Genomic DNA, 14,958 nt, shown 5'->3' on the forward strand with positions numbered 1-14,958 from the left:
GCATCTCAGTCTTGAAGTAATTAAATCGAAGAACATAATTCTACCTTAGGTTGTTTTGGCCCAATTTCATGTTTTTCACTAAATCAACCAGTTATTCTTTTTCTTCAATCCTCAAACTCTTTCACATAGTGGAATGGTAGCAAGATTACATTTTTTGTGAGATTGAGAAAGCCCATGATAGTGAAACTTTTGTTTTCTGCAGCTATTGCTGTAAGTTACAGTAAGTGACAAAGGACTAGAACATAAGCTGTAGTGTAGAAATCCCTCAAACATGGGAGCAATTGCCAAAACATTCCCTCTAGGCACTCTGTAGCGCTCCAGAAATTAATCTGTATAATGTCACCTCAGTTCCAGTCCTTCTCTAATGTACTAAGTGGGTTAGTAAAACTTAAAGGTAATTGGCAACAAAAGCAGCTGAATGATACAGCATAATCCTCATGGACTTTCTACCGTTATCACAAAAAATTCTCTTTGGCAGAATTTATAACAGCACTAATATCAGGTATATGACGCATGCATCTGTTGATTTTTCTCAAACTCTGTCTTCCAAGCATATAAAAATGAAAACAAACTTAACATCCCTGAAAGGCATATTCATAGTAAATTACTGCTTGGAAAATGCGGTTTTCATGTTTAATTGCCTCGTTCCCTTCTATAAATACATAGTATCTTGCCGTATGAGAGGAATAAATGGCAAGGATGACTAGGCACTTATGTAGTACATGGATTCACTAAAAAGAAAAAGAATATGATATTTCACCACCTACTTACCTTATAATAATACTTTGAGAATTGATTAAGGTAATCCAATACAGTCTCTGATAACAGAAAATGTTTAGAAACAAAGTTTTTTTGGAGAAATAAAATTCAGATCAAAATAAGCATTACCCAGTATAATAATCTTGTTTTAAATTTAGGGTTTTTATGAATCTTTTAAATAAAGTATCCAAATAGTTGTTTTGTTCGATTCTGTTTCATCAAACTCAGAAGGGGGAAGGAAAGTAGGGATATAATACTGGCATTGTTCCTCCCGCTTCTTCTCTGTGGCAGTCACCATGTTGACCACGGTACAGTGGTATCTGTATTATCTCTCTTTCAATTCTCATGATCGTTCTCCAAGAAATATATTTTAATCTCCTTTTCAGATAATAAATATAAAGTTCAAATAGGCTAGATAGCTTGCCAAATATGTATAGACTGATTGTTGAAATTAGGTAATGTGTGAATTTACCCATGTCTTTTTAGTGATTGAGAATGTATGTTACTTTTTGATCTTTATTTTGACTATCAATTATACAAAATGTGAAAGACAGGGCTAAGTGTACACTGCCCCCCATTTCTGTAGTTTACATGTAGAAAAGAAGATTTCTGCTCCACTCATCAGGAGAGAAAAAGATGGGTGGGATACTTTCCCACGCTCTCTGACCCCTCGTTCATCATTTCTTTCTTTGTCCAGAGAAAATTGGGCAGATGTTTCAGCCAATTCTTTATACTTTTAACAGGTATGTCTTCAGAATAGTAAAGGAGAAAACCTTCTTTTAAGTCCAGTGCTTTCTGGCTTTATTTAAAACACTGTTTCTACCTAATTCATTCTACGTACTACTATTAGGACATTTTACACAACTAAGAGGGCCTTAATGACTTTGAATTAGATTAATCATTTGATGAACCATTGAACAAATAGAAAAATGGCATTAATTTGGATACTTGTTACTGGCTTTCAAGGTTTTAGGAGCACATTTTTCAAAATATATTCAACTTACTTATTCAGTTTATTTTTAAACCAAAAGAATTAGCCATTATCAATCCCAAAAGCATTTGTTCAAAAGTGTGTTGGAAGGGGATTTGAGAGGCTGTAAATAATTTTCCACATTATATACAGGAATGTGGGCTCAGTGGCAGGCTTTCTTTTGTTTTTTGTCAATATGTTGTGCTGCTGTTTGGATATAACCTAAATACAACTGCAGAAAGCCTTCTTCTATCATAACAGATCTTTATGGGTTTTAGAATTGTGATGGCTTGTTTCCTAAAGCATTTTGATTGATTCACTTTGCTTTTCAAATATTACACCAACAATTTTTATGCAAGAATTCTTTATCCTTGCCAAGAATGGCTTTTATAATTTTACAATTTTTTTCCCTCTATGTATATAATATTTGATGTAAATTTTAATAATAGAACACGGTAGTGATATTGTTGGGAGCTGACTGAATATCTACAATATTGCCTTTATTGAATTTACTTAAAGGGATTAGTGACACACCCAGGACATTTTATATGAAGATTAAGTCATGACCAGAGAAGGTATTTTAGTTGATTGACAGAAGCACAGCAGACAATTCCTAGAAATACAGAGAAATTGGCACACCAAAGATACATACTGAGAGTTGGCACAAAGTAGATACTTAAAAAAAATTCTTGAATGAATGAATGAATCCAAGGCTACTTTGGTTCTGCGTTGGCCACAAGTACTGTGTTAACAGGAGGAAGCAAGCATGTCTAACTTGTATGCAGAGATAATAATCAAAGGAAATAAATCCCTAATATCTGATAAAATCTGCTTCCTTAGTTGAAACCTTTTGATACTACTGGTGACATTCTTATCAATAGGTAATCACAGTTCTGTTAATAATAGACAGAGGATAAAAGTGAAATCTGAGAACTCAGGCATTAGCCCTAAATATATTGTTTACTTTGGTGAAATCCAGGGCTAAAACTGCAGACTTTCATGCTCTTGATTTCTTGTCTATAAAATAGGCACAATATTTATTGCTAAGGCATCAGAGACTTCTCAGGGGCCTAAAATAAAATGTAATAGAAAACTTTCTTTCAAAAAATAATAATAATATTATTAAAACTGACCTGGAGTTGCCAGATGACTGGTGGTTGTTAGCTTGTCTGAAAAATAAATTATATTAAAATAATTATTATCTATTTTAAACTAATTACCAGGAATTTACTGTATGTTCATTCTGTATAATAATTAACCTAAGAATTTTAAAAGTTATTATGAATTATTAGTGTCCATTTAGAAGTATGTCATTCGTATTTGGATTTAAAAATAAATCTTTTATGTTTTTGATGATTTTTAGAGTTGTAGCATAGAGGTTTTTAGATTTTTAACTCCTTTTTTATTTTCTAACTAAAGAAGACAAGGTTATTCAATGATCAATAACTAAATACGAGGATTCATTAATCTCATAATGACCGCAGACGTAAATGTTCCAGGTTAATTTGATACTATATGAAAGAGAAGCGTGGGATATGCTTAGACCATGGGCTTTGGAATCAGAAGGAATTGCTTTTGATTTCTGAGTTTGACACTTAGTAGCTGTGTGACCCTGGGCATGTTACTTATTATTTAATTTATTCTTTAAAATAGAAAAATATTACGACCTCTCTACAAAATCATTCTGATAATTGAAATAGGTAATGTTTGTAAAATATAGTACCTGGCTAAAGAGGATGCCTTAAAAAATAAGACTTCAAATATTATAAAAATTGTCATGATTATTATACCAAAAGTAATATCTTCATAGTTTTATAACTATGAAGTTTTGTAATTGTAGCTCGAAAGATGGGATGAAGAAAATGCTGGAATAGAGTAGTTAACATAAAGCCTGAATTCTCCTTTCCAAAGTGAAATATATTCTGAAAGTGATCTTTCTTTATCTCACCCTTAGTGACCTCCCAAGTGCCATAGCTTCATCACTAAGGCACCAGGATTGGAGCCATTTATGGAGATGTCACACACACACAACACACACACACACACACACACTCATATATCTCTCATATATAACACACACACTCATATATCTCTCATATATAACACACATACACTCATATATTTCTCCTATATAACACACACACTCATATATCTCTCATATGTAACACAGACACACTCATATATCTCTCATATATATTTGTATATAAAGTTTAAAATATGAAAGGAACATTGAAATTGGAAATGTATATACTTGGCATAAGTGATGAGGCATTAGGAACATTGTAATATTATGAATTATGTTATTCCTGACCAATATAAGCTTCTTACAACTTGATTTGAGACTAAATGCCTCAGAAATAGCTGCAAGAAAAAAATGTATATTTTCCTAGGTGATAGAGTTTGATGATCCTTACGTTGTATTTTTAAAAGAGCCATAAACACTGACCTGAAGTTGTTGCAGGGCTTACTGTAGAAAAATTCTCCAAAGATGCTGGAATAAAGTAAAGTTGATTTAACACATGGGTTTATGATATAAATACATTACAAAACATTGAGTACAACTTGAATATTCATTCAAAGGGCATCTGATCCTTTAGAGTTCCTATTTTATCCTCTGCCATGCTAAATCTTCCTATTTTTTATTTGATTGTAATGCATTTGATAAATTTCCAGAGTCTGCATATTCTCTCTATGCAATTTACTTATGCAAAAAGTTTGCTTTATTTTATAACTATTTAAGAAATATATCCATTTATTAATCATAGTTCTATAGAATACTTTACATTTTAGCCAACTAATATAACACGATACGCCACATCTTGGTATACCTAGAACCACTGGTTTTACACTAAGATATATGAAGGTAACAATTGCAAAACAATCTTTCACATAGTGAATATTTCCTTGGAACTAAGTGGTATATAAGTAAAAAGTGCTTTGCACATAAAAGACAAAAGTTGGCAATTTTCTTCGAACTTTAACATGTTTAACAGTTTTAAAAGGATAGACTAACCTATGCAAGATATAAAGGAAATCAAAGCATATCTCATGAAAAATCATGTGGTGGTGAATTTGTTTTTATTCAAAACTATATTGATGATAAGTAGGCTAAGAAGTATATTCATTTCTACTAACTAGGTGGTTTATTTCAGTATTTCATCATTTTTGAATTGTGTTGGTTCTATAAAACCTATTGAAGTTCTGTAAACGATACATGGTAGAGTGTTGACACTGAAGATAAAATAAAATTTATGTGACTTTTCATAAATAATGTGGTTTAATTTTGTTATGTTTGACAGCATATTATACAAAACTTTAAGATAGCTATGTAATTCTTAACTAAATTTAAAACTTTATAAATTTGAAAATTCACATGATACAAATGGATATTAAACTGAAATACATACAATTAACTTGGTACCGTGTTTATAAATGTGTTTGAACACAATTCAACAAATTAAATGTAACTTCTACTTGTTGAGAATATTCTTGGGCTGATGTTGTAAAACAGTTTATTACACTTGTGATACTAATTCTAAATTAACTCGAAGGATATGGTTTCATTGAATAAACATATAATTTTAAAAATCACAAACTCTATTCCCCCAGATGATCTGAATATAGGAAATCATGAAAAAAAGTTTCAGCAAATCTGTCAATTTGCTTGCTAGAACAGACCATCAGAAACAAATGCACATTCAAATAGAGATAGGAAGATGACAACTTTGGGGCCTATTGGAGGATGGGCGGCAGGAGGAGGCAGAGAATGAGGAGAAATAACTAACGGGTGCTAGGCTTAATACCTGGGTGATAAAATAATCTATACAACAAACTCCCATGACACAAGTTTACCTATATAACAAACCTGTACATGTACCCTGAAAAGTTAAAAAATAAAAAATGAAAATATTCATTTTTCCATGCCAACAAAGAAAAATGACTATGAAAAAAATCAACTAAAATTGTTCAAAGATAAAAACATTACAAACAAACTAGTATAAAGGATAAGAGGACAGACATTAGGATCAGACCACAGAGGTCAGAATGCCTAAGTCTAAATGACTGTGTGAAAAAGGCCATTTACCAAAAGTATCTGTGTTTTGGTCTTCTCCCTGATTGGGGGATAGTAATGACATCACATAAGAGGATTAATGTAGAGAGTAAAAATGTTGATAGATAAACCACCTGTTCTAGCTAATAATAGCCAGTAGTAGTTTTCAGCTCATCTGAATCAAAGATTCAAAATAGACAGCCTCTGCTCAAACAGCTGTGACATGGGTCCAAACCATCAGTAGAGGAAGGACTAAGAATTTATGTTCTTGCTGAACAGGAACTGCAAGATGTTGCAGGAGACTCAATCAAAGAGGAAGTATGCTTGATGAAACAATGCTCTGAAGAGAAGCAAGTAGAGATCAACAATCTCATATCTACTATTACAAAATAAACAAACAAAACTCCTGGATGTTTTTATGTATTTGATTTAGAGGCAAACATACCGATTGATCTCATTTTGTAGCAAAACTAGTTGAACTAATTGAATAGTTAGGCTATTTAGAGTTTCTCCTTATTCCCCTCGGTGTAGATATTTATGTATTGGCTAACTTTCTAACATCCAAAAATTTCTGAATTCCAAAATGTATTTGGTCCCAAGGTTTACGGGTAAGGGATTGAATCTGGATGACCTTGGCAAATTACTACTGTTCTCAACAACACTCAAGAAGGACACTGTGTTTGTTGAATTGAATTGAATGAAGAATAATTAGAATGGAAAATTTGGAACAATCTAAGCATTTACAAACATTTTTGTTATTTTTGATGTTCCATATTTCTTCTTTTTTGGTTTATTCTTATGTTAAAATTATTTATCATTTAAAAAATTAATATTTAATTTTTATAAATAGGTAACTGGAAGGGATCAAACTCATTGACTCTACTTTTTTCTTCTTTTTTTAGCTTCTCAATTAGAAATTGGACCTTGCCACCGGATTTTACAATCTAACAATGTCTAGAGAGAGTTCCTGAAGTCGGAGTGTGCTTGACCAGTGCAAAGAATGCATAAGACCCACAAACTTCTATGCATGCCAACACTTTCAGAATCTCCTTGATATTTGGTATTTTATAAACTTTTTCTCACTGATAAGTTTCTTCAAATATGGTTTCTTCAGATTCTACTTTTCTCATGTAAATGTGTCACCTCAGGCAATAAGACATGTTCCTGAGGTCAAGCAAGATTCCACTTCCTCCCTGGTATATTGCTAGAATTTTAATTTCATAGCTTAATGATTCAAAGAAATCAAATAATGTTCACAGATACCTAGGATATCAACGCTGTTCAAATCAATATGGAAAGCGACCAGTTGGCTGGATTTATTTGCTTCAATGCCTTGAATCAGTTCTTCTTTTACATTTTCATCTGACACCCACTGGGCAAAGAAAAGGTCAAATATGACTATAATGCTGCCATTTCTGCAAAGCAAAAGATGATATAAGAGGAAAAAGTCAGCCATCTTCAACTGATTTGTGTTCAATTCATGTTAAATGTCTTTGAAATTCTCTGTAGTTATCATCTTGCTAATTCTCATTATACCTGTGTAAGATAGGCACTTCAAATATTATCTTTATTTCATGAGGGAAAGAAAAAGTGAATTGAAAGACTAAATGCTTTTTTGAGAAGAGAAACTCCAAAGTAGATGCAAAATTGAAATCTGATTTTTTCTGAGTTCCACGTTCAAATACTCATCCCCAGGCCAGGATGTTCCCGAGACCCTTGCGTTAAAATCACGTGGTCTCTTTGCACTTACTCTGATTTTACTGTTTGGAGAAAAGAAGGGTATGGATTTGTAGTTTTTCATGGATAATTTCTAAGTTGGGGGAAATCTAAGGTAGTTTCACTGGTTTCAAAGAAAATTTTTCTACATAGTTTTAAAAGGCCTGATAGCAAGCTTATGGCAACTAATCTATATCTGCCTCTTTTTCTCTATTTTGCTTAATATAAAATATCAAAATATGCCCTGATTTCAAGGTATAGAAAGAAAACAAGGATATCTGGGTCTATTAGGAATTCACAAGAAATTCAATCTCAGGTCCATGAGTTGGGATAGTCTTGCCTGCATGATCTCCAAACATAGCATTAGAGTTCAGCCATATAGCCCTAATCATCTTCCCCCTTTATTTTATCTCCTGCTCCATACCATGCATTTTAAAAGGTAACTTTTTTCAGTGTAAAGAAAGAGAAAAATGAATAAATTTTTGGTGAATAGGGATACTTGGGGGATTTTTGCACTCCTGCTTACATTTCTATTTGTCATATGCTATCATTTTAGGGTGTGACCACTTGGGAGACAAACTATAGCTCTGATATTTATTCTATACCCCTCAATAAACTCTAGCCACTCAGGGTATACTTGGCTGCTTAAGACACAGACTAGGGCAAACTAAATTTTGCAAGATATGTTTGCTGGTTTCGAATTATGGGAGTTATATATTCTTGTTATATATGTAAGTTTATGAGCTCGTTGAGGGATTTTCTCAAGTCCAGTAGAATTCTTTATCTCTCCATCTATCTATCTTGATAGAAGCTACAGTAAATGTTATTTTTTCTTCCATGACTGCACATAGAACCAGAATATTCATGAAAGATCACAGTAGATCAGCATCTCCACTAGGGGGAGTATATTCCTTCCTCGGGTCCATGGCACTATTCAGTTTCACAGCGATTCATTTCCAGGAAGCTGGTCTTTCATTTTTAAAATGAACAAGATATAATATTTTTGATATAATATTTTTATAGTTCACATGTATTAAATAAATTATTTAAAATGTTAGAAGGTTTAACTTTCTAATCATTTGCTTAAATTATAGTAGCCAAATCTTGTAAATGAGAAGGTTCCCTAGTAACTGTTTAGTTCAGGGTTTCCCAAACTTACCCATACATGAAATCACTGTCATCCTTGGTAATGATACATTTCGTCACAGACACTACCTTTCATCTACTTTTCCACACTTGTGCTGGCTGGCTAACCCCTAATTTTACTGGAGAATAAGCCTCCATTTTTTTAGGAAATGTGACATCTTCTTTAACCATTCTTTATACCAAACACGGTTTTATTCACGGGTGTATGACCTGGCCTTGGTCAACAGAATCTGAAGGGAAGACTAATGGAAACTTCTGGAAAACTTTTTTATATCTAATAAAAGAACAGCTCATATAGTAGATTACTACCCTTGGTTGTTGAACATTATTAGGTCAACATAATTTGCCGAAACTGCCACATCTACCTTGGGACCATGAGTCAGGCCATGGTTGATAAGCCAAAGATAGCGTAGTAGAAGAAGGAAAGTACCCAAAGCCCTGACTATGTCATTGTCATTGTACTACTGAATTAACCTCCTTTAAAATCACTAGATTTCTTGTGATGTCAGATAATAAACACTTTTATGTTTTTGAGATGGAGTCTCTGTGGCCAGGCTGGAGTGCAGTGGCACAATCTCCGCTCACCGCAACTTTCGCCCCCCGGGTTCAAGCAATTCTCCTACCTTAGCCTCCTGAGTTGCTGGGACTACAGGCGCCCAACACCATGCCCAGCTAATTTTTTGTATTTTTGATAGAGACGGGGTTTCACCATGTTAGCCAGGATGGTCTCGATCTCCAGACCTCGTGATCCGCCTGCCTCGGCCTCCCAAAGTGCTGGGATTACAGGCGTGAGCCACCGTGCCTGGCCAATAAACACTTATTTTTAAGGCACTTTTAGTCATGCATTCTGTTAATGGGAATTTTGAAAATTCTAACAGGCATACAACTGTCAGCCTCTATCCCATATTTATACGAACAGAAGGTAATTACTCTATATTTGAAGCTGAATATTGGCCAATATTTTCATTTTAGCAATGAGGACACTGGGGCTTAGAGTAATGTAGGTAACTTTGCCTACGGTTATACAGCTTATTAGTGTCAGAGATAGAAAAGAAACCTAGGGAATCTGTTTCCCTAATGTGTTTTTATATAATTCCCATCCCACCACATTCAACAACACTTCTATCAATTCTACTCTGAACTATTTGTCAGCAGGAAAGAGGCTACAGCACATTTACCCTAAAGGCATGTCCAGGTATTTTTTTCTGTTGCATAGTTAGCAGAACTTCATATACAAATAGATGAAAAAAATAGCTGGTTGGATATTTTTGGGGAGAAGGGAAAGATATTTATTTCTGCAATACTTCCAAAAGATAGAGCACTGTCTTTTTTCCTCCTCCTCTTCTGCCTTCTTCTTTTCCTCCTACTCCTTTTTCTTTTTTACATTATGTCTTCCTAATCAACCTCAGTTTCCAAGATAGTTTAAATAGACAGGATTGATTGTGGTTAAAATGAAGTGAGAGTGAACAATATTAATTATTTTCTCTCTCTCCAATCCACCATCTTCATTTTATCTTTGGTGGCAGACTAGAAAACTTAAATTCTGATTAAATCTGTTTTATGTCTATGTAATTTCACAGGTTTAATTGGACTGAACACTTGCTTTCATTTTATTTGAGTTATGGAGTAAAAGAGGTAAGGTATTTTGGGCAAAGAAAATACAAATCTGGAATTTTGCTTCCCTGAGTTGAAAGTAACTGGATTAGTTCATCCTCAGGCATAAAACATTTTTCTTTGAAAGGTGTGTTCTCTTAGTTGTGAATTATGCATTACATTTAATAATTTATACTTTGCAAGGATAGGAGTTGCATATCCTATATCCACATAAAGCTGTAGCCTTTAAAATTTATTTTCTTATTTAGTGGAAATGTTGAGATGAGAGAGATATAGTAGAAATAAAAAAGTCATAATAATCCTTTGTGATTCACCTCATAAGAAAGCTGAAGCTGTTTAGTTGTTTAGTAATGAAATGAGAATTCTTCCTTTAGGTTAAAAAAAATTACCATTTTCATTTCAAAGTACTAGTCCTTGTAAAATAACAGTCTTTCTCTAAGGCAGATAAATCCTACTATTGTACAGAAAGCTTGAGTATAATAGAGCAAAATATTACTTATCTCATATATTCCTTAATGATATTGGTAACTTTTAGGGTTGCTGAGTGAACAAGTCTTTCCTTTCCTAACTTTGTGGCTTATCTGTGCTCAAAGGGCAAAAGAAACTGCATGTTGCCACAAAGGGTAAATAGTTCTTTATTAAAAGAATCAAATGCTAAATGTTCTGGTGAAAGCACTTTCCACAAAGCAGAATGAATGAAAGTATTCCCCAAATAGACCAAACCATTTGCTTACCCTGAAGAGTAGCTACACACACACACACACACACACACACACACACACACACACACACACCCCACAATAATACAAGGTAGTAAGTGGCAGAGATTGGCATTAAATATTGTGAAACTAAGAGAAAATAGTTCAATGACTAGCTCTAGTATTCTGAGTGCTAGAATTTGATCATATACACATACGTGGTGTGAGTTTAATTAAAATCTATAACAAATATGTAAATAGGTATTTTAAAGAATTTATAGATATACAGTTGATGTAGGTATTGTTAGGTGAGAACTCAGTTATTTCTGTTTTCCGATTTTATCAATTGGATCTTTAAATTAAAGTAATTTATAAAGTTAATAATGAGTCTGCTACTGTTTCCTATGAGTGGAATACGTCTATTTGTAGGTGATTATTTAAGGTAAAGTAATCCTAAGTGTTTCATTGTTACTCTCTCTCCTGCTCCTGATTTCCTTTTTCTATCCTCCTCTTCTAGGTCTCCCAAAATAGCAACATGTGATTTATCTAACAGACGTTTTCATGAAATTCCTTTGCATTGCACTTTTCAAAAACTCACTTCTGATTTAATGGCAGCTCAGCTACCACCAGAGGGAAGTATCTCTACACAGATGAAGTACATTATTTGACAGTCATCACAAAATATTTGTCGAGGTCTGGGCACAGTACTGGCCTCCTGGGTAGCTATAAAGGAGGGGAACAAACAATCCCTAAGCTCAAATAATTTACAGTTTCAAATGGGTGATTTTGTCATCTAGAGAAATAAAAGATTACTTACTAAATATCAAAGAAAAATTTGGGATTTTGGTAGCCCACCAGGCCTATATATAAAAGTCTATATTCATCAAATTTTCCCAACCTAATGTAAGTGAAGTTATCCAGCATGTTGTAGACATGTAAACATAAAGGGTTCCATTAGCAAAACTATTCTGATAAACTCTGCAATGGACACTGCTTTCTGTATGGATTTCACTAGGCAGAGCCCAATTCAAGAGAGGCAGGCACCTAGAATACCTCTCCTTAAAGGAGGTTAAAGCCTTTCGGAAATAAATTTGAATTGATGTTTTACTGCAGCTCTCCAGACTCAATCCTCTACAAAACTAGAAAAGAGAAATTCGTTTCATTCACCACAAAGTAGACAAATAGCTTAAAGTGAACCAACAAAAAATAAAACTTTCCCGTGTAATGTTACACTCACAAAACAAAGACTAAGTACACATTTTTATTTTTATTAGCATTTTGAAAAAGTTAAAATAATTAACCTTTCCTGCATGTCTGTGTTTCTCCTTTTAGTTCTGATATTGGACCAATGAAAGAGGCTAAGAGATTATACACTATGGAAACAGAGGGAAGGGACTATGTACTGTAGGTAGGAATGAAGACAGCAGATGGGTGTAGGGGCAGCTACTGGGATTAAGATGTCAGAAATATGCAATAGAGTAAAGAATGATATGATAGATAAGGAAATAAAGAAAAGAAAGAAAGACAAGAGAAAGAAAGAAAGAAGAAAGAAAAGAGAAAGAGAAAGAAAGGAAAGAAGGAAGGAAGGAAAGAAAGACAAGAGAAAGAAAGAAGAAAGAAAAGAGAAAGAGAAAGAAAGGAAAGAAGGAAGGAAAGAAAGAAAGAGAAAGAAAGAAAAAGAGAAAAGAAAGAAAGAAGAAAAAAGAAAGAGGAGGGAGGCAGGGAGGGAAGGAGGAAGTAAATTAAGGAAGGAAGGAAGGGAGGGAGGAAGATTAAACTTTTTTGCATAAAAAGATAAAGCTTTCATTGTGTCTGTATTTGATAAGATTAAAAATTCACCTCTGATTTAATAGTAGCACAGCTACCACCAGGGGAAACTATCTCTACACTGATGAAGTACATTATTTGAGAATCATTATAAAATATTTATCAAGGTTTGAGCACTGTACTGGCCTCCTTGGTAGCTATAAAGAGGGGAAAGAAATAATTCCTAAACTCAAATAATTTACAATTTTAAATATAGTGATTTTGCCACCTAGAGAAATAAAAGATTATTTACTATATATCAAAGAAAAATTCTGCGATTTTCATAGCCTACCAGGCCTATATATAAAAGTCTATATTCATCAAGTTTTGTTCCAACAGGAGATGGGAAGGCACTGAGGTTTCTTTGGACCATTAAATAAGCTTCATTTGACCTTCTGCCATTGTTTTTCTAAGCATAATCTCTTTTACCTTTGATTTGACTTTCCTACCTCTTTTTGGTCACTAAAACTAAGGATTCTGTTACTGATGTCAGAACTTCTGTGATGATCATATATCAATTATTTTGCCCTTAGGACCTTCAATTCAATTTTTCCTTATCTGAGATGTGAGACTAACCTTTCTATAAAGTCAGGCTCACTGTGTTTCTCCAATGTCCTACCAGTCCCCTATGACTTTAATTTGTCACGAGTTCATTGTCACACTCTTAGGTTTATATTTAGCACATTCATGATGTCTCAACATCTTCTTAGTGGCCCTCAGTGCCAGCTCTATTATATCCTCAACATGCTACTTATTTTTTATCTTTATCAGAAATGGCTTTCCTTGTCTTCTCCACTCAAGTAGTCCCTATCTATGCTTTTCAGACACTGTCCCACATTTTTCATAAAACTTTCCATGACCCATCCTTTCAAGTCAAAGGATTCCTTCACACAGTAACATGCCTGTGCTTTTGGAGAACTATTTAAGAATTCTCAAGTTAGTTTATTTCTTGTAACAAAAAGTTAAAGCCATGGTAACTGTATAATTATTTTTATAGCCATAGGATGAAGATTAAATGAAAAGATGCTAATCTCTAACATAATATTAATAGGATGAAGATTAAATGAAAAAATGCTAACCTCTAACATAATATTCATTATGTTAATAACAGCTGCTAAATAATTTTTCATTCATTTGCTAGGACTTTATAGAATACATATGCTGTGGTGGGCATTAGTTAGGTTCTGAAGATACAGGTATCAAAGATACATTCTCTGCCCTAAGAGAGCTCCTAGCCTAGTAAGGAGATAGACAAATCAACAATTATGTTATAGTGTGAGAATCGTACTTTAAATGTAGATATATGGTGCTAAATGCGCAGGGGGAAGAAGTACCTAAACCAGACTAGAGTGTTAGTTAAGTGTCCCGGGGAAGGCAACAGGGACTGGTTCTTAATGGGTTGTGAGGATGGAATATAAGAATGGATGCAATAGTAAGGAGAGAAAATGAGAGTGCCAGTATATTAATCAATTTTTACACTACTATAAAGAAATACTGAGACTGGGTAATTTATAAAATAAACAAGTTTAATTGGCTTATAGTTCCACATGGCTGGGGAGGCCTCAGAAACTTACAATCAGGGTGGAAGCCTAAGGGGAAGCAAGGACCTTCTTCAAGGGTTGGCAGAAGAGAAAGGAGTGTGAAGGGGGAAGAAGGCCTTATGAAACCATCAGATCTCATAAGAACTCACTCACTGTCATGAGAACAGCATGGGGGAAACCGCCTTCATGACCCAATCACCTCACACCAGGTGCCTCTCTCAACATGTGGGGATTACAACTAGAGATGAGATTTGTGTGGGGACACAGAGCCAAACCATATCATTCTGCTTCAGGCCCCTCCCAAATCTCATGTCCTCACATTTCAGAACACAATCATGCCTTCCCAAGAGTCCCTCAAAGTTTTAACTCATTTCAGCATTAATTCAAAAGTCCAAAGTCTCATCTGAGACAAGACAAGGCTCTTCTGCCTATGAGTATGTAAAATAAAAAACAGGTTCATTATTTCCAAGATACAAAGGGGTTACACGCACTGGATAAATGCTACCATTCCAAACGGAAAAAAAATTGGACAAAACAAAGGGGCTACAGGCCCCATGCAAATCCAGAATCTAGCAGGGCAGTCATTAAATCTTAAAGCTCCAAAATAATCTCCTTTGACTCTGTGTCTCACATTCAGGGCATGCTAATGCAAGGGGT

General features: G+C 34.1%; 1 protein-coding gene across 1 annotated transcript in view; it reads right to left on the reverse strand.

Moving 5' to 3' along the window:
• The window catches only part of TMPRSS15 (transmembrane serine protease 15), a 136,969-nt gene that overhangs the window by 109,767 nt on the left and 12,244 nt on the right, over nucleotides 1-14,958 (reverse strand). The window contains exons 4-5 of the mRNA XM_024239482.3: nucleotides 7,044-7,195; nucleotides 2,863-2,898 (exon numbers count right to left, since the gene is read on the reverse strand). Of these exons, the coding sequence (XP_024095250.3) occupies nucleotides 2,863-2,898; nucleotides 7,044-7,195 (188 nt within the window). The remainder of the gene's footprint in view (nucleotides 1-2,862; nucleotides 2,899-7,043; nucleotides 7,196-14,958) is intronic.

Source organism: Pongo abelii, chromosome 22 (assembly GCF_028885655.2).
Source record: "Pongo abelii isolate AG06213 chromosome 22, NHGRI_mPonAbe1-v2.0_pri, whole genome shotgun sequence".
Classification (NCBI taxonomy): Eukaryota; Metazoa; Chordata; class Mammalia; order Primates; family Hominidae; genus Pongo; species Pongo abelii.